This window comes from Mastacembelus armatus, chromosome 10 (genome assembly GCF_900324485.2).
Source record: "Mastacembelus armatus chromosome 10, fMasArm1.2, whole genome shotgun sequence".
NCBI lineage: Eukaryota > Metazoa > Chordata > Actinopteri > Synbranchiformes > Mastacembelidae > Mastacembelus > Mastacembelus armatus.
In genome coordinates this window covers 2,704,680-2,722,689 of record NC_046642.1, presented here as the reverse complement: position 1 = coordinate 2,722,689, position 18,010 = coordinate 2,704,680, and the positions used below count along the sequence as shown (strand labels likewise).

Below are 18,010 nucleotides of genomic sequence, written 5' to 3'. Positions count from 1 at the left end.
CTCTGCACAGAAGCACAGCGGCCTGTGTCAGGTAAACCGGACCCTACACCCTTCAGTGCAGCTAAAACGGACCTTGCTTACACAGACTGATACACCAGCTCAGAGAATCCCGGTACTTCCATCAGTTTGAACTGAATACAAAACCAGCTCCAGACAACTACTCTGTCATCGAAATAATTAATAATCTGCAGTTTTAACCTGGTCGAGAACACGCTCAGAGGTTCTTAGTTACTTTAGTTTAGAGTAATAGTTTCCTGTGATGCTCCCAACTTTCCAGCCAATCAGCAGCCTTGACCTCGTCTCCCTGATTGAAGGTTTCTGAGCTCCTGCATCCATCAAAATAGCGACACAGCACTTCTTTCTCTTCTTCTCCCCCGCGAGTGTGTACTGCTTCGTGTTCAGCTCTTCTCTCTGTGAACTTGGCATTGGCTCTGGCAGCTGCTCGTGGAGTTTGGCGGCAGATGTGCAGACTCAGGGAGTGTTGGAGGTTTTGTGCAGCCTCTGGGCACTGGTCTCTACTAACGAGTGCATCACAGCTCATCAAGGGTGGTGCTGACTCTGGACTGAGAGCTAATTGTCTCTGTAACAGAGCCAGACTACCCCCAGCCCCTGTCTCTGCTGCAGACTCTGATGCCTGGACTGCAGGTCTCAGAGACCGGGAGCACGTCTCACTCAGAGGAAAGTTTCGTTGTTCAGTCAACAGTGAGCAGCTGAGTAGTATGTCATGTGGTCAAACTTCAGGTGTTTCTGAAGTCGTGCAAGTTCACACGTCCGAGTCCGTGAGATGCTTCAGTACCGCTGTCGCAAGCTCAGAATCTGCAGCTGCAGTTACCTGGATGATGTTTCTCCAGTCTTACTCTGATTCCACCTTAACTGTTACTGATCAGATCGTTGTTTACAGGTTTCACAATAAACCTCTTGCTGGGTTTGCACAGCAAATGTATCCTACTAAGTTAAGTGAGGGGTTTGTAGTTTATAGTGTTTGGAGAGTTTATTTGTATATTCTGAAATTGTGTTCAGTTGTGTGATTGTGGGATGTAACTCTGCTGAATGTGTGTCCAGATGCAGATCTGAGGAGCCTCTGATTCCAGGTGAGGCCTGGTCCAGCAGCTTTTGAAGAGCTGAGTCTGTGGCTGTTCAAAGGACTCGACCTGCAGCTGCGGCTGAAACACAGCACCTACTTTTTGTCTTGGTTGATGAAGTCAACGAAGTCCTCTGAGTCCTCTCAGACCTGGTTTCACACACTTGTATCACCGCAAAGGTCAGTTTTTGTTTGCTGGTCTAAAATTGTGTGTGGTGCTGTGGTCACTGGTGACACTTCGGTCACAGGCAGGTCCATCACAGTTTGGTGACTCTGCGGTTACGTTCATGTGACTCAGTACACGTGCACAGTCTGTATATGTGGGTCACCGTGCACAGTCTATGTCTTGAGTAAAACACAGTCAGGTTTTCTGGAAGGCAGCGTTGAGTCCCAGTATTCAGTGGCCCCACTGGATTGAATCTAGTTTGATCTTGGCTCTTGGACTCAGATGTGATAAACTGAAGCTTTTGGCCATTTAACACTTGGTCTTTTAAATAATTTCACTATAAAAATTGCAGATCATCCTGTTTATAAACTCATATAAACATAATATTTTTGGTCCATTGAGTTATTTGTAATTTCAGACCATTAATGAATAATTTGATTTGAGTCTTTCAGGTCATTTTGAGAGTCTGAGTGGACTTTTGTTTTGTGTCTCTGGTAATTCTGCGTTTATTTGTTATTTCATTTTACTTTGTGGTACTTTGGTGACTCTTTGTAGTTCCTTTAGGTGTTTGTGGTCAGTTTGTGTGTCTCTGCTGTCACTACACTACCTTTTTGTTGTCGTTTTGACGTGTCTGGGATTTTTGTTAGTTTTGCTGACAAGACTTGGTTTTTGCAGAGCTTTTAACTGTATCTCAGGCTTGGACTAAGTGGATCTTGAGCTTAAATGATTTTAACACATGCTGAGGTTTTGTATTTCGAGAGTTTCCACAGAAAATATGTCTTTTTCCTCTTCGTCTGTTTGGAACCATGAAATCCCCCCAGAGTGAACATAGTTCAGTCAACAGTGGAGCTTTACATCACACTGTCACAGGTTTTAAGAAACTGGTTTATTAGAAACCCCTGTGTCGGACCCAGTCAGTTTATTAGGAACCCCCGTGTCGGACCGAGTCAGTTTATTAGAAACCCCCGTGTCAGACCCAGTCAGTTTCTTAGGGACCCCTTTATCAGACTGACTCAGTCTAATTTAACAGTCTTGCAGTAAATCCCTACTTCATGTTTCACAGCTGGTTATTTACCTCGAGGCTGCAGTTGGTGCTGCTGTTGGACTGGAGTAGTTTGCGGTTCATTTGGCTTTCATTTAAAATTTGCATCAAAATAATTGAAACTAAAATGAGTGTTGAAATGCCACTTTGCATATTGAATTGTTAATTCAAAAATGATTTGCAAGTCAAATACAGAGACGTCATCCACACTGTTGGATTGGACCATCTCATGCTAAAAGACAGTTCTGGTATTGCGTCCAGCCTCTCAGTCCAGTCCAAGAGCAGTCCTAGATAGGTGTACCTAATAAACTGACCATAGCTGTTTATCCACTGATGTGAACGCTGCTGCTCCAAACCATCACACACGTGACACTGAGTTCAAGCCAAATGTAATCTTTATTAGACTGTTTCTGTACAAAAAGCACTGGATCACAGGAAAACCCAAAACAAAAAACATGCACCTATTTACAGCATGGCCAGAGACAGAAAGAAAACCAGGGGGGTGTCGCCCCCATTTGTATTCTAAAGACATTAATTAAACATTGTGCTTTGATATACTTTGATGATATAGTTCATATTTCACAAAGATGCAGTACCTCTGCCCTCTTTCACATTGAAGTAAAACATTGAAAAAAAGTTTTCTTTGCAGTTTCAAAACCAGGGCGGAGCGAAGCAAACTTTCTACAATGTGACAAAAAAAACAAAACGTTAGCAAGTAGTTTGTTTGAGATCATGGGTTTCATTAGTTAACTGACAAAGCAGCTTTTACCAAAGACACCGGGCAGACGTTCACGCAGCAACACCGGAGGTTTCTGTCACGGCTTCTGTTGCATAAAGTCAAAGTTTAATCTGACCAAACTTCCGGTTGTTGTCTTCTAGTCTGGTTTGATTTCCAAACATTTAGGGATTCTGGAGATTTAATGCTCTGCCACTTAAATATTTGTTAGATGATTCTCAACGTGTGTTCACATTTTCTTGTAATTTTCTTTCAGTATATTTTTTTATTTTTAAGATCCGGGTCTCACATGATGACAGTAATTATAAAATACAGCTATTAAGAATGTTTTCTTGTAAATTTGCTAGAGGGACTTTTTAATTGTGAGACATCTCTATAATTGATCCCCAATGTTTTTCATGACGTGTGCTTTTTTTTTTTTTTTTTTAGGGAAGTCCTGATTTGACTTGCAGTACCTTCCTTTGTGGATTGGGGGCGCTGTTTGACATCAGGAAGTTTCTCCTTGAAACCAGTAGGCAGTGTGAAAGGCTAATTGCTAACGAGCTTGTTCAGTGGCCATTAGTGCTGATAATAGTGCTGTTGGTTTCAGAAGAACCTGAGGGACAAATGTTTGTCGCAGGAAAAAAAAAAAAATTCTCACAGTTCGGAGCTTTGTACGATAATCGCTGCAGAACTAAGTTCATTTAAAAAGTTTGTAAGGCCTCAAACATGACGTTTATTCTTTTACTTTCCCAGACTTTCCCACGGCAGCGTGGAAGACGAGCCTGCGTTACACAACAGCAACACGTTGCATAATCAATGATCCAGATTGTGTGCAATGACGAGAACAGCACCATCAACTACAACAACCAACATCGATGGAGGTTTCCTTGAGATCAGTGAGACAAAAACTCAGTGGTTTTAAAGATCCGCTGCCTGCTTTTCAATCCTTCTCACCGAAAAACACAAAGACAAGGATCGGGTCTAACGTTAAGGTGGGTAAAATATCGTCTAAACACAGAAACCAAGGAATACGCTTGGTCCAAAAGTAAGAGTGGTGGAGGATTATAAGCGTCTGAAATATAAAAATTTCACATGACAAGGATTTGTGCCATTTCAGGATGGCAGAAAAAACATCGGTGCATATTGTTCTAGCTTTCTTTTTTTAAAATTTTTTTTTATACCTTTTACCTTTTTTGTTTTTTGCTAAGATGCATTGCTCTTATTAAGTGCCCCAACAAAAATAGTGCATTAAGAAATTACCATGATTATACATTTCACAATAATACACAAAGGACAAGAAGAACCAGGGGAAACACAAATGATGCTGTTTACAAAAAGTTAAATATCGTATCGGAAAAGCATTTTTATACAAAAGTGATGAAAGCGTTTTTTTTATATCCTGCTTTCAAAAACAGGGTGACCATGTCATGATGTTTTTTTTGTTTTTACAAAAGAGTTAATTCCTCTGACTTGTTCACTCTTTTTACAATATCTAAAAGGTATTAAGACATCAAATGTGTTTACATATATATTTGAGACTATCATTCAGGCCTAAATCACAAAAGGAACTCCCCAAAACATACTTTATAAATACATATAAAATAAGCACAATCGGAAGAATAACAAGAAAATCTGGTACCGAAATGTGATTAAAACTGCAGCAAGCTTTTTCTGGTTAAAATCTACCACTGGACACCTGCAAAAAACCGGACTATTGTACTGGGTTCAAAAAATAAGAGATGTCCAAAAGAAAAACAATTAGAAAATTAAAACCTCAACTTTTTCAGGTCGATGTTAGTGTAACATCTGCGCGTTCCTCCTTTTTAGAACTGAGACACAAACGTTGTTCAAAGCTATGGTACAGAAACGAAAAGAAGACGTTACCTTGATCAGTGGTCTTCAAAGAGTCTGGTCCCCTGGGGTTTGTGGGAAGAGGAGATTACTGGGTTTCTGATCGGGAAGCCTTCAGACCTGGAAACCGTCTCACGGCTTTTCCAGGTGTGAAGAGTTTGAGTTTTCCTGGTTTCTGGGCTTGGCTCAGGTTCAGTGTCCACCGAGAGCTTCTGATCCATCAGGTTCAGGTTGTTTAAGTCTCTCCAGTAAATATTCATTCGTCTCTTTCGAGAAAAGACTAATGCCACGTACTTTGTCCGGTTCCTTCACCAAAACCTAACCAGTATCTCTGGCTCAGTGTAAACCTTAAAGCTAAAATTAAAGGACCACGCCGCTGCTGCTTAGCACATTTTAGGCCAAGTGTTCATTTGCTCTTCTGGTATTTCTTTGGGTTTGATCATCAGAATGACCCCAGCAGTTTGTGCCAGTTTTCTCTTCTTACTGTCACTAAGCTCAGATTTTCATGTCACATGTAAAATCATGGAAGCTGCTGGAGATCTGGGAAGAAAAATCAGTGATGGATAAAACGTACACAGGTCTGGGAGTGGTCCTTTAAATAAAACCTAAGCCGGACTGGTCGGACAAAGTTGGGGCATAATCTGAGCTGCGGTCGAGGAAACCTGCACGGTGATGGACAGAAGCTCCTGGTAGACGCCTCCTTCCTGCTTCACAGGTTCAGACTGATCTGAGATCCGTCCCAAGTCAAACTAATAACTGAGCACAATACTCACACAACACAGTACTGCAGACACCTGCCCTCCCACCCACAGTCCACGTTCCACTGCTGCAGACGCCAGAAATCACGGTTTGTCGTCAGGGTTTTTAGTGGTGTCATAAACAGTCTCTGGTGACGTCTGCAGCGATCAGCACGCCGCCACCGTCTCCTAACCGTGAATAAGACAGTGACTTTCTTCTAGGGAGTTCTTGAGCAGAGGGGCTCAGTCACACTGAGGGATGATGGGAAGGATTTTTTGCTGTTGTTTTTGTGGCGTTTCAGGTGGGCGGGGCCATCAGCTCCGTGGTTTGGCGGCGGCGGGGGAGTCTGACGGTATCTGGCTTAGTCATCCTCACATTGGGGGCACAATGAGACCTGCCATGGCTGAAAGATGAGCAGACACAAACAGACCGAGTCTGTTTTACTAAACACAGCGAAGTCGTTTCATCCACAGTCCACTGGGCTGTTACTCTGCACAGAAACGACTCATTTACAGAGAAACGTCACTGCTAAAAGTTTTCATCCCATCAAGTCACTTTCATGGTTTGTCTTGACAGTTAAACTTGTGCAAATTGTAGCTTGTTAGGAGAAACTATGGTGATTTATTTGAATGTCAGGGTATGACTAAAATCTATAGAAACTCATTCTCTAATAAAAAATTAACTTGTTCCAACAACTGAAATTAATAGAAACTAGAAAAAACTAGAACTATAGGTTATCTTACTGCACATCTTTAGATATATATATATATATATATATATATATATATATGTACACGCACCCAGTGGTCAATTTATTAGGAACCCGTGTCCAACCCAGTCAGACCCAAAAAAAAAAAAAAAAACCAACCACTGGGTGCATGTGCTTCGTTAACTGGCCTGTGGTTGTTGTTAAACCATCACTGTAAAAATTGTCTTTCCATGAAGGAGTCCTAAAATTACTTGACTTTGCCTGTGCTGTAAATTATTTCAGCCAGATTCCAAGAAAATCCAACATGTTGAACTTTTTGTCTAAAGTGGATCTCAGCAGAACTCAGCTTAGCTCCAACGTTAAATCAGCAGATTTTCTATGCCCTGTTTTGAAATTAAGACTTTTGGGGATCAACAACAAAAAGACAATACTGATAGGATGGAAACTGTAGCAGTGTCAGACACCAAATCCCCCCCCCCCTCCCATCCCAAAACAAAAGTGCCAGAAGTTATGGATCAACTTTGACCATCGAATGTTTAAAACCTGGGTTAAACATGTAACAAAGAAATGATCATTACAGTGACGCTGGACGTCTGTGTCCCGAAGGGACATGGACAAAGACGGGGGGGTGTTGACAGGCGGGAGGGGGGGTGGGATGCTCACCCTGGAGGTTGCTGCCATTGGTGGTGGTGCAGGTGGGGGGCGGGGAGGTCTGTGGCCGCACGACAGGGGCGAAGGCGCTCTTCTGTTTGACTGCAGAAACCATATGGACAGGAGAGAATGAATAAGGGCCTATGGGAGCAGAGGAAGAAGAGGAGGAGGATGAGGAGGGAAAGCCTACAGGAGGTGGAGGAGGTGATGTAACGAGCAGCCGTACGGACAGAGGAGGTGAGTGATGGGTGGAGATGAGGTGGATCATGCAGGAGGAGGAGGAGAAAGAATGGGTCCCTGCCTCAGATCGGGCCGAGGTCTGGAGGAACAAACATGCTCCGAGCACAAACAGCTGCACATCTGGCAAAGTTGATCCATAACCTGAAGGACTTTTACACAAACCAACCTGATCCAACCTGAGGGCAGCAGCAGCTTCATCCACACAAACTACACAGGTGTGTGTGTGTGTGTGTGTGTGTGTGTGTGTGTGTGAGCATGGACAGCTTGTTGTCTAATAACAGATAATAAATAGATTTTCTATAAATGAACCTCTCATTTGGTCTCACATCTGGTTTTAGGTAATAAAACGTTCTCTGTTGGTTCTACAGCTGACCTCGAACTGGGATTAAAGGAGCAGTTCAACATTTTCAGAAATCTGTATTGTGTATTTTTTATTTTAGCGCGAGATGTTCACAGGGACGTCAGTCTCGTCTGCATGTTCAAGTCGAGCTGCAGCGAGGACGTAGTTAGCCTAGCTTAGCATAAAGACTGGAAGCAGGGGGAAACTGCTAGCCTGGCTCTGTCAACGTTGACACCCACAGTATAAATAAAGATAAAAAATATCAGTTTATGCTGAAAATGCTGAGATCATCTCTGTATTTTGTCTGGAGATTCTGACTATTTCAAAGATCAATCCTGAAACAGCAGTACACAAAACAATTCTGCTCCAAGGTTTAGCTGGAGCTTTCAGATGTCACATGATCATCATCATCTGTCCAGGAAATGTAGTTCTTCAAATTCCTTTTTTTTTTTTTTTTACTGAGCAAGTAAAATAAAAAAAAATGCTCAGGAAACATCTAAATTCAGACACTTCCAGACGCTCACTAGTCGACAAACTCCACATGCTGGTGAAGATGATGCAGAAAAATACTAAATGGACTTAGAGTTAAAAATGTTTTGTTAAAAATATAAAATGAAAACACTGAATTAAATTCAAACATTTAGCGCAAAAACTTTCAGATGTCTCATATACCAGGTACATTTTTTGGATATAAAAACTTTTCTCAGCTCAACTGTCATTCTGCAGTTTTACCTGAGCTTTCGATCACCTCTCAGGATCATCTTTGGTAGACTGGTGGAAATTTGGACATGAAAACCAGGCAAACTATCTGTTGATGAAGGTCATGTGGTAAGATTGAAAGCTCCAGAGCAGCCACTAACTGGACCATGTGGTGAGATTCTGACCTCTGTCTTCAGAGGCTGTGTCCTTCTAAAAGCTTAAGAAAAGCTTCAGGGCAGATGTATGAATGAAGCAGGCTAGCAGTTTCCCCTTTCTTCCAGTCTTTATGCTAAGCTAAGCTAACGGCACTGAACGGAACGCAGACGTGAGACAACCTTCTGAACATCTCAGGAAAGAAAAGTGTTTCAGAAAATGCTGAACCAAAGTTTATGGACCAGAGTGTGTCTGTAAATGATTCAAGGATAGAATTTGAAAATGGAACTGTAAAATGAAATAGGGGAATGTGAATGTGATTTATCGCTTCATGCCAACAACTATCAGTCTGTCCTGGATCGCTGCTCCTTCCTCCTTACATTCCCTCTTTTTCCTGGCTCCTTTTTGATTTTCTGTTGCTTTTTCCAGCTGATATTAATGGATTCGGCCCAAAGCATGAATGCATGAAGGATGCAGTGAGGATGTTAGTGTAGTTAGTAGAGGAGGAGGAGGAGTAGGGGAGGGGTGAGGAGGAGGATGGACAGGAGGACGGTCTGAGGAGGAGGAAGTGGTGAACAATGCGTGGCGGTGTTAAGTTGACACACACACATTCAGACCCTCGGCGAGGGGGAGACTGCAGCTCAGCCAGGCGAGATGTGAGCCCACCTTTTGTTTAGTCGCCAGGGAAGACAACATCAACTGGCACGGAGACGCAGTTTGAGCTTGCTACCTCCTAAACGAGTCTCGCTGAGACTCGCCGAGCTCTTTGATACAGAAGCCAAAACAATGGAGCGTTCCCCGCGGGTGGGTTTAGACTTTACCGGTCTCCAAAACACACCTGCGCCTTCCAAGCAGCAGCTCCGACTCCAGGCATGTTAATCAGAGCTGGTGTGAAGTTTCAGTGGCAGAGGAACAACAGGCCTGACTGAAAACTACTGAAGCATCAACTCATCTCCTGCAGCGGGAACGCTTCATTTTTATTCATTCTTAATATGAGTCTCAATCTTCACTACGACTGCAAAGGTTCATCACTGGCATATACAAGAGTCTCTACAATAGCTGCTCCGCAACTAATACATTTATGTGATTCAAGCTCCACTTTAAGAAAAATTACTTTAATCTGATTTTCCTGGATTCCAGGTATCAATGCAACATTAATTTCATTACTTGATACTTTAGGCTACTGGAAATCTGCCTCTTTGGCCTGATTACATTTTCTGAGGATCATTAAATTCTCATCTTAGTATAACGATCCAGACAAAATTTCTATTGTCTCCACACTGGTGAACCACTTTCCTCTACAGACTAAAACAACTCCACATCATCAAGTACCAAAACCTGTCGAGTACTAACATCATCACCATCAACTCGCCTTTCACTTTGCACTTACACTTCACTGTAAATCTTTCACTGTAAACACTTCACTGCAAACTCTTCACTTTAAATCCCTCACTGTAAACACTTCACTGCAAACTCTTCACTTTAAATCCCTCACTGTAAACACTTCACTTTAAACACTTCACTGCAAACCTTTTACTTTAAATACCTCACTGTAAACGCTTCACTGTAAACATTTCACTTTAAACGCTTCACTGCAAACTCTTCACTTTAAATCCCTCACTGTAAACACTTCACTTTAAACACTTCACTGCAAACCCTTTACTTTAAATACCTCACTGTAAACCCTTCACTGTAAACATTTCCCTTTAAACACTTCACTGTAAACATCTCCCTTTAAACATTTCACTTTAAACACTTCACTGTAAACCCTTCACTGTAAACATTTCACTTTAAACCCCTCACTGTAAACATTTCACTTTAAACACTTCACTGTAAACATTTCACTTTAAACCCTTCACTGTAAACATTTCACTTTAAACCCTTCACTGTAAACATCTCCCTTTAAACACTTCACTTTAAACCCCTCACTGTAAACATTTCACTTTAAACCCTTCACTGTAAACCCTTCACTGTAAACCCTTCACTGTAAACATCTCCCTTTAAACACTTCACTTTAAACCCTTCACTGTAAACATTTCACTTTAAACACTTCACTGTAAACATCTCCCTTTAAACCCTTCACTGTAAACATTTCACTTTAAACACTTCACTGTAAACATCTCCCTTTAAACACTTCACTGTAAACATTTCACTTTAAACCCCTCACTGTAAACATTTCACTTTAAACACTTCACTGTAAACCCTTCACTGTAAACATTTCACTTTAAATCCCTCACTGTAAAAACTTCACTTTAAACCCTTTTAGTGCTTCCACCAACCCTTGAACTCCGCAAGTGCCTCAGCTCTACCTGAAGGTTTCAAACAAGGTCTCACAGGTAAAGAATTTACATTTTTAAAGCTCCACAGTCCAAATGTCAACAGACGGCACATTTTCTCTGGAAAATTTAGCCTTTTCGGGTCAGGGTTTTAAATAGTTCCGGTGTGTTACTAAGAAATAAATATGTTTCAGATTTCAGCTGCTGTCCTTCCTGCTAACTGCCTCTCAGATGGATGAGGTTTGTTTTTTAAACTAATTTTAAATTCACTCACTTGCGTAAGCAGAGTTGGCAGTGGAGCCGTTGAGGAAGCTGGGAGATCCAGGTACACCCAGGTTGGTCATCCCTGCCGCTCCATATCCATTCATGGTGGATGTGATGGTGTTGTAGTTGGACTGCTGAGGTGTGGAGCTTGGCACGTAGCCGCGAGGTGACACGCTGTTTGAGTTACGGGAGTAACCTGAGAAGAGGAATGATACGGTCAGTTCTGTCTGTTGTCAGGTTGCATCCACACCCCAGCCCTGAGGGTCCTGCTGTTTTCCATCAGATCTGTTTGTATGTTTACTCCTTCACATCCATGTCTGTCAGGGAAATGTATCTGGCTGTGGTGTGAACACCTTTGAGCTCCCAAAGGCAAGGCAAGTTTATTTATATAGCACAATTCATACACAGTAATTCAAAGTGCTTTACAGAAATAAAAGACAAGTTAAAAGTACATAGGCAAGAATCAAAATAAGAAACAGCAAATAGTGGAGGATGAACTTGAAATAAAATTAAAGGAGTCTGAGTGCAGATAAATAACTTTGGATAAAACACTCAGTTGTCATATGTTATATGTGACATATATGACTTCATCAGGAGACTATTCCAGGTTTTAGCTGCATAGAACTGAAACGCTGCTTCTCCCTGTTTAGTCCTGACTCTGGGCACGAGCAGAAGGCCTGTCCCTGATGTTCTCAGAGTCCGAGATGGTTCATATGGCACCAACATGTCAGAGATGTTCTGTGGTGCTGAGCCATGAAGAGACTTATACACAAGCAGGGCTGTTTTAAAGTCTATTCTCTGAGAGACAGGAGGCCAGTGCAGAGATCTGAGAACAGGAGTAATGTGGTCATACTTCCTGGTTCTAGTCAGGACCCGAGCAGCAGCGTTCTGAATGCACTGCAGCTTCCTTACAGCTCGTTTTGAGAGCCCCGTTACAGTAATCTAACCTGCTAGAGATAAATGCATGGATGAGTCTCTCCAAGTCTGGTTTAGACATGATCCCTTTGATTCTGGAAATGTTTTTGAGATGATAAAATGCTGATGATGTTATCGATTTAATGTGGCTGTTAAAATTCAAGTCCGAGTCCATGATTACTAAGTTATTCTAACTTGATTTTTAAATTTTAGAGAAAGAGACTCGAGGTGACTGCTGACACTTTCTCTTTGTTTCTGTGGCCCAAAGATGATTATTGTAAACTGCCACCATGCACAGACTGAACTGAAATGAAGAACTGAAGAACAACTGATATGAAAAACATCTGATTTGGCTTGTTCACACGTCTGAGGAAACACAAAACCCCCAAAACACATAAAACAAGTAATTAAAATGCACACTAGTAACCTGTTTTCTACTAAGACAAAGTGTAAACAAATTACATTCACTCAAACAACAGTTGAGAATCAGTAACGTATGTAAAGTCATGGGAATCGTGGTAGTCTGCCAAAACCAAGAATGTGAAGAACAGACTTTTAGTTTGATTTGACTAGTGACTGATTAGTTTCTTTAACGTGAGGGTTTTCTTCTTCCACTTTCTGTCACAGTAAAATTTGTGTTTTGGGTTTTGGACTGGTGGTCAACAGCGAGAGGACTTAGACTTTCTTTCTTTCTTTCCTACTGAACTGCTGAAATGTAGAAGCGGCTGGGAACGAACTGCCAATAAAAATACTTAAATCTAAAATAGTTCTCAGTAAACTGGCAGCCCTGACAATATGCTGAACAGAATATTAACGAAAGACTGTCTGTCCGTTCAGCAGAAAACTCAATGCCACAAATTCTGTCACATCTGTCACTGAAGAGCAGATCTGATGGTGCAACCGAAGGCCTCAGCACTGACATCATCAGTCTGTCGCTGGTGCTCTCCTGTTACCACAGATAACCCCCCCACAGGCGAAGTCTGCCCTTCATCTCTCACCTCACTGCTGTGCTGTACTTACCTTACCTCTCCCTCCCCTTTTCACCCCCTGAGCTCCTCTGATTGACCCTCATCCAAGATGCATGAATACCAATGTTCCCTGCAGCACTCAGCCTGACCTTTGGCCCCCTCCCGAGGCGCCCAAGTTCCCACCGACCTCGCCGAGTGGAGCCAACAGTGTGCCAAGTAGCACATTACAGCCCCCTCCTCCACCCTTGTCCACTTTCCCCCACTTCCTGGTTCGGGCCAACGCAATTCCCAGCAGGAGTGGCTGATGGAGCTCTGCCCGGGGACGAGGGCGAGGAGCCGGCGATGGGAAACACATGTGGAAGAGAACAGTGCAGGGAGCGGTCGAGAACTGCAGCAAACGTTAGGATTGTTCTTTAATAAAAAAAAAAAAACGTCCTAACAAATGGACTGAGGACTCAGTCATATTTGTTTTGGTGTGTTCGCCCTCATCCGCAGCAGCGTGGGAAGCGCAGATCTGATGCAGATCACATCCTTCGACCTCACACTGAAGGCTGAAATGAAAACATGTTCTCTGCAGAGGCAGATTTACAGCACTTGAGTTTTGCTGTGACTGATGATTAACTGGGTGATGGACAGACAAAAAAACTGTAGGTGAACGGTTTGTTCAGCAGCTTCTAATAATGATGTGCTGAGCTGCTGTTTAATTAAAAAGTGGACTTCAGGAATGAAAACCGACTCCCTCAACAAATCGAATCATTGACAGGTTTTATTCAGGTGTCGTCAGGGTCTGAGAGTCTCGACAAACCACAGCTGCTGCACTGGATAAACCCTGCAGGCTTCAGTTGTGAAGCTATGAATCCAGAACTAAGAACTAAGAACTATGAACCACTGACATGTAACCCTAACCCCTGTTATTGTGTATTTACTGCTTTTAAATGAGGCTCTTTTCTTGCAAAGAGGACATGCTGATACAATATAGCAGGAAGTTCCTTCACATGCAGCCTAAAAATTTGTCTTGTTCTGTGAATTTTAATAATTCTTTCGTGTCAGTGTTTGTACTTTAACTCATCGATGTCTTTGTGTTTCACTGTCATCATTTCTCTCTTCTCTGTATGAATGAACAAAGTTGTACTGTTGAAACTTAGAACTTAGTCTCTCACAGGAAGCTCGCTTTGCACATGGGCTCTCATACAAAAGAATGTATGAAAATCAAGTCACAAACACATTTGATTTACATGGGTGTGAATCTGTTTCCTCAGGTTCACGCCAAACTTTGGAAAAACATGGTAAAATATTCTACACTCACAATCACTTACTCGCTTTTTCTGCAGCTTTCTGACTACATGCCATGGTCTTCCTTGGAAATCTAAGTGTGACTTTGAGTTGAGTTTTTAGCAGCTGTACTTTTCGATCCTTTGACACATTAATTAACTTTTCAACATTTACTCTTCAACTGACACTTTCACTGCTTTCAGTCAAAGTGCTTCTGTCACTTACTTTTCCACTACTTTCTTTGTTTGCTCTCAAACTGACAGTCAAACCACTTTGTCGTTTACATTCGTTTGCTTTAACTGCCTTCACCTGCTCCAGGCCAATGACATTTCAACTGTAGGGCAATGGTGCACAAGTCCTCAGACTCTGTCAGACTGAAGCAGAGACACAAAGACAAGCTCCAACCTGAAGTAAAAAACTCTGCAGTCTTCAGGAGGGTGTGATGCTGAGCGGGCCGTGCTGTTCTGAATTAGTGCCGTAAATTACCGGCCTCGTCTACCTGATAAGGCCTGGGCTCCGGAGCCGCTGTTTTTATTAATGTTTTAATCATGGCAGATAATTACAAGGGGCACAAAGAGCCGTTTCATACTTCATAACAGCGGAGAGGACGGTGTAATGTTTCCGACCGGAGAGCTCAACGCACATAAACCACAGAGTTATGAATTTTCAGCACAGCCTCGTTTCCCATGACCTCATAGATTCCTGAAAGGTGTTTGCTGCGGGCCGATGGGGAAAGCAGACGATGGTTCGGGTGGATGGGTGGAGATGGGGGAGGAAGGGGTGTCCGGAGAGTAAAAGCAGGTCTATCTGCTTCCTGTCGACGCGTGATCACAGGCCATTTGCTGCATGTTTTCCTGAGCGTCTGTGACAGAAACTGAACCGACTGCTGAAAGTAAACGAGGAGGAGGAAGCTGGTGACAGTCTATATTTTTATTCTTGTGGATCCAGCTCCACTAACCAGAACTGAACACCTGAAATACATAAATCTATGGTTAATTAGAATTTTTCTCTGAGCTCCACTGTTGTCCATTAACACACACACACACACACACACTGTAGTGACTTGCACAAACTGTCCTGCTGCCACTAATACTCACTGGAGGCCAAATGTGGATTCATCCGCTGCTCAAAATAGTCCCCAACTAATGACCTGTTTCCTCCTGTTAATAAAAACTCCAGTAAGTACCTGCTTCAGGAAATTAAAAATCAAACTATATGTATTTGTGAGGTGTTTTTTAAAGATTTATATATTTGGTTTATATATTTGGTAGGAACCAATCAGCTTGGAGCTGAGAGCCACAGACAGGAAGTGTTTAGAGATGGGCCGACACATTATTGGTCTGAGTGTAAATTCAGGATTTGATGATTGTAAGATACAGTTGATGATACTTTATAATAAAAAAAAAAAAAAACAGGTATCAGGTCCAGGCAAACCAGGAGAGACCAGATCCAGATAGACCAGCTCCAAAAAACACAGGAGACACCAGATGCACTGGAACAAGGCAAAACAAGATCTTCTAAACTAGAAGAAACCAGATCCACTAAAACCACTAGAAACCATAACATAACTTGGTCCCCGAAGATCATGTGGCTACTTTAGCACTCTAATGAACTAAATTCTACTGCAGTCTAAACTTTACTGCAGTAATAATACCTGTTTCTATTGTAGGAGACTGAACTCTTCACATGTCTACTGGACTTTATCATATAAAGATAGACACTCTTGAATTTCACTCATCTCTACAGAAATATAAACTCTGTTGGAGCCTCTTGAAATTAAATAAATGGAATCTAGTGAACTCTGCTGAGCCCTGCTGACATCTACTGAACTCTCCTGCAGTTCACTAGACAGTATTGAACTCTGCAGGACTCTATTTTAGCATCTCCTGGACTAATTAAGTATACTGAAGACTAATAAGGTCATCTGGACTCTACTGGGCTGGACTAAATGAAACCCCCTCCCACTGCGAATGCTGGGTAGTGACGGGCCTCACCCTGGTCGGCCTGCGAGGCCTCAGAGATGTTGACGGCGAGCTGACTGCTGAACGAGTTCACTCCCATCATCCCCGAGTGGGCGGCCGAGCCGGTGAGAGACGGCAGCTGGTTGTGGCTGCGGGGGACGCTGTAGAGTGCCTCGGTGAGGTCGGCCGCTCGCTTCAGGATGATCTCCTGGGGGGGAAGAAAGAATAAAGAAACTGTAAGAAAACTAGATAATGAGAATGTTAAAGAAATATTAAGCTCGAGTGCGCTACATTCACTGACCCTGCAGGTGAAAAAAACTAATCTCAGGGAGTGAACTCTGATTAAACACCAGACAAAACTGGATGATTCTGAACTGAACTCCATTCGTCTTATGACAACAGTGTTATCAGACCAATGTGTTTCCGCAGCATGTGGGCAGGCCAACCTGCAGCGTGGTTAAGGACTGTGGTTACAGGTAAGAAGAAGGTGATCTGCAGGTCTGTGACGGGACAGGAACTTTGAGTCAGCAGGGAGCTGAAGATAAATCTTATTGCTGCTGTTTCCGCTGAGTGTAAATCCTGGAGACAGTGGGCTGCTCTTCAGTCGTGCTTTATATCTGCAGGGTTTCAGTGGAGGTCAAAGGTGAGAGTGCAGCTGCCGACTCACCTGGTTGTTGTGTGGCATCCCGTACAGAGCTTCCACCAGGTCGGCCGCTCGCTTCAGCAGCACCTCCTGACACAAGAGGAACAGACAAGGAGGATTCAGGTTTTGCTTTGAAAGAGCTGCTACAGTCATTTGTTCACGAGCTTAACAATCAGTTTTAAAAAAAATAATTTAACATCAGAAAATACCATCTGCTGAAGAACATCATAAAGTGCTCTGGAAAAATGAGAGGAGGTGAGTTTGGAGTTTTTTAAATTATGAAATTCGACCAACCAGAAAGCACCTCACAGCCTAAACAGCTCCTGATTGGCTCACCTCACTGAGAAGGTGTGTCCTTTAGTCCTCAGGTGAACATCACCTGGCTCCAGTGCCATTTGATCAAAGTGCAACTTACAGGTAAAATCTGTTGCAAAATGTGTTTGATGGAAATGATTGTTGAAAAGTAAACAACATTTTCTGTTTATGAGACAATGGTAGAAATTCAGAGAAAACTGTTGTTCTGTTCTTAAGCCTGATCTCTCCCTTCTCTGACATCATTTGTCTTTTCAGAATAAAACTCACTGCTCACTGCTTATACACAGTTGGATTTTTCCTGCACACTGCAGCTTTTTCCCCGCTAGAAATATCCAAAAATTACACAGTGAAAAACCCCGAAAACTAAAGGTCTGGTTCACCGTCTGAAGTCCCACCCGGAACCTTGTGCATCACCTAAACACACACTATGTTTAAAAAAAAAAAAAACACCTGGGGAGATTTCAAGGGTCTGTTGAGAAAACTCCCAAATCAACAGCACAGGTAACCATGCAATCTGTTACACCTGGACAGGGGGCGGGGTTTATGTTGAAACAGCATGAGGATACCCACAATGAACCAATCAGAGCAGCTGGTAGAGAAAACTGCAGGAACCTAAAAACACACAGTCGGGCCAGGGCCTCATATTTTCAGGTCTCCTCCATGACAGAGCGATGGAAACAAGAGAAGAAGAATCAGCAGGAAGCCATTAACTACACCCCCTTGCCCCGGGGTTGTTTTCCCATCAGCCCATGGGAGAGGAAACGTCCAATCTGAGCACCAATTGCTCAGCAGGTTGCCACGGCGATGGCTGTTCATAACAATAACAGGACTGATAAATAAATAAATACAAACATATAAACAGAGAGGAGAGAAGGAAAAGGAATATAAGAAAAGGAGGCAGTGAAAGGGAACAAGGAAGGAAAAGAAAAAAGGATAAAGAGAAGGAGAAGGAAGAAAATCAAAACAAAGGACTAAAGGAAAGTGAACAGGGAAGAGAAATTAAAAATA

General features: G+C 42.6%; 1 protein-coding gene across 3 annotated transcripts in view; it reads right to left on the bottom strand.

Moving 5' to 3' along the window:
• Window positions 1–2,666: 2,666 nt before the first annotated feature.
• Window positions 2,667–18,010, bottom strand: part of LOC113144407 (transcription factor COE3) — a 127,733-nt gene continuing 112,389 nt past the window's right edge. For 2 of the 3 annotated variants that reach the window (XM_026330459.2, XM_026330460.2), the window contains exons 12-16: window positions 16,712–16,777; window positions 16,078–16,252; window positions 10,939–11,124; window positions 6,969–7,058; window positions 2,667–5,999 (exon numbers count right to left, since the gene is read on the bottom strand). In XM_026330459.2, coding sequence (XP_026186244.1) covers window positions 5,968–5,999; window positions 6,969–7,058; window positions 10,939–11,124; window positions 16,078–16,252; window positions 16,712–16,777 — 549 coding nt within the window. In that variant the 3' untranslated portion in view covers window positions 2,667–5,967. The remainder of the gene's footprint in view (window positions 6,000–6,968; window positions 7,059–10,938; window positions 11,125–16,077; window positions 16,253–16,711; window positions 16,778–18,010) is intronic. The other variant, XM_026330461.2, reaches the window with a different exon arrangement.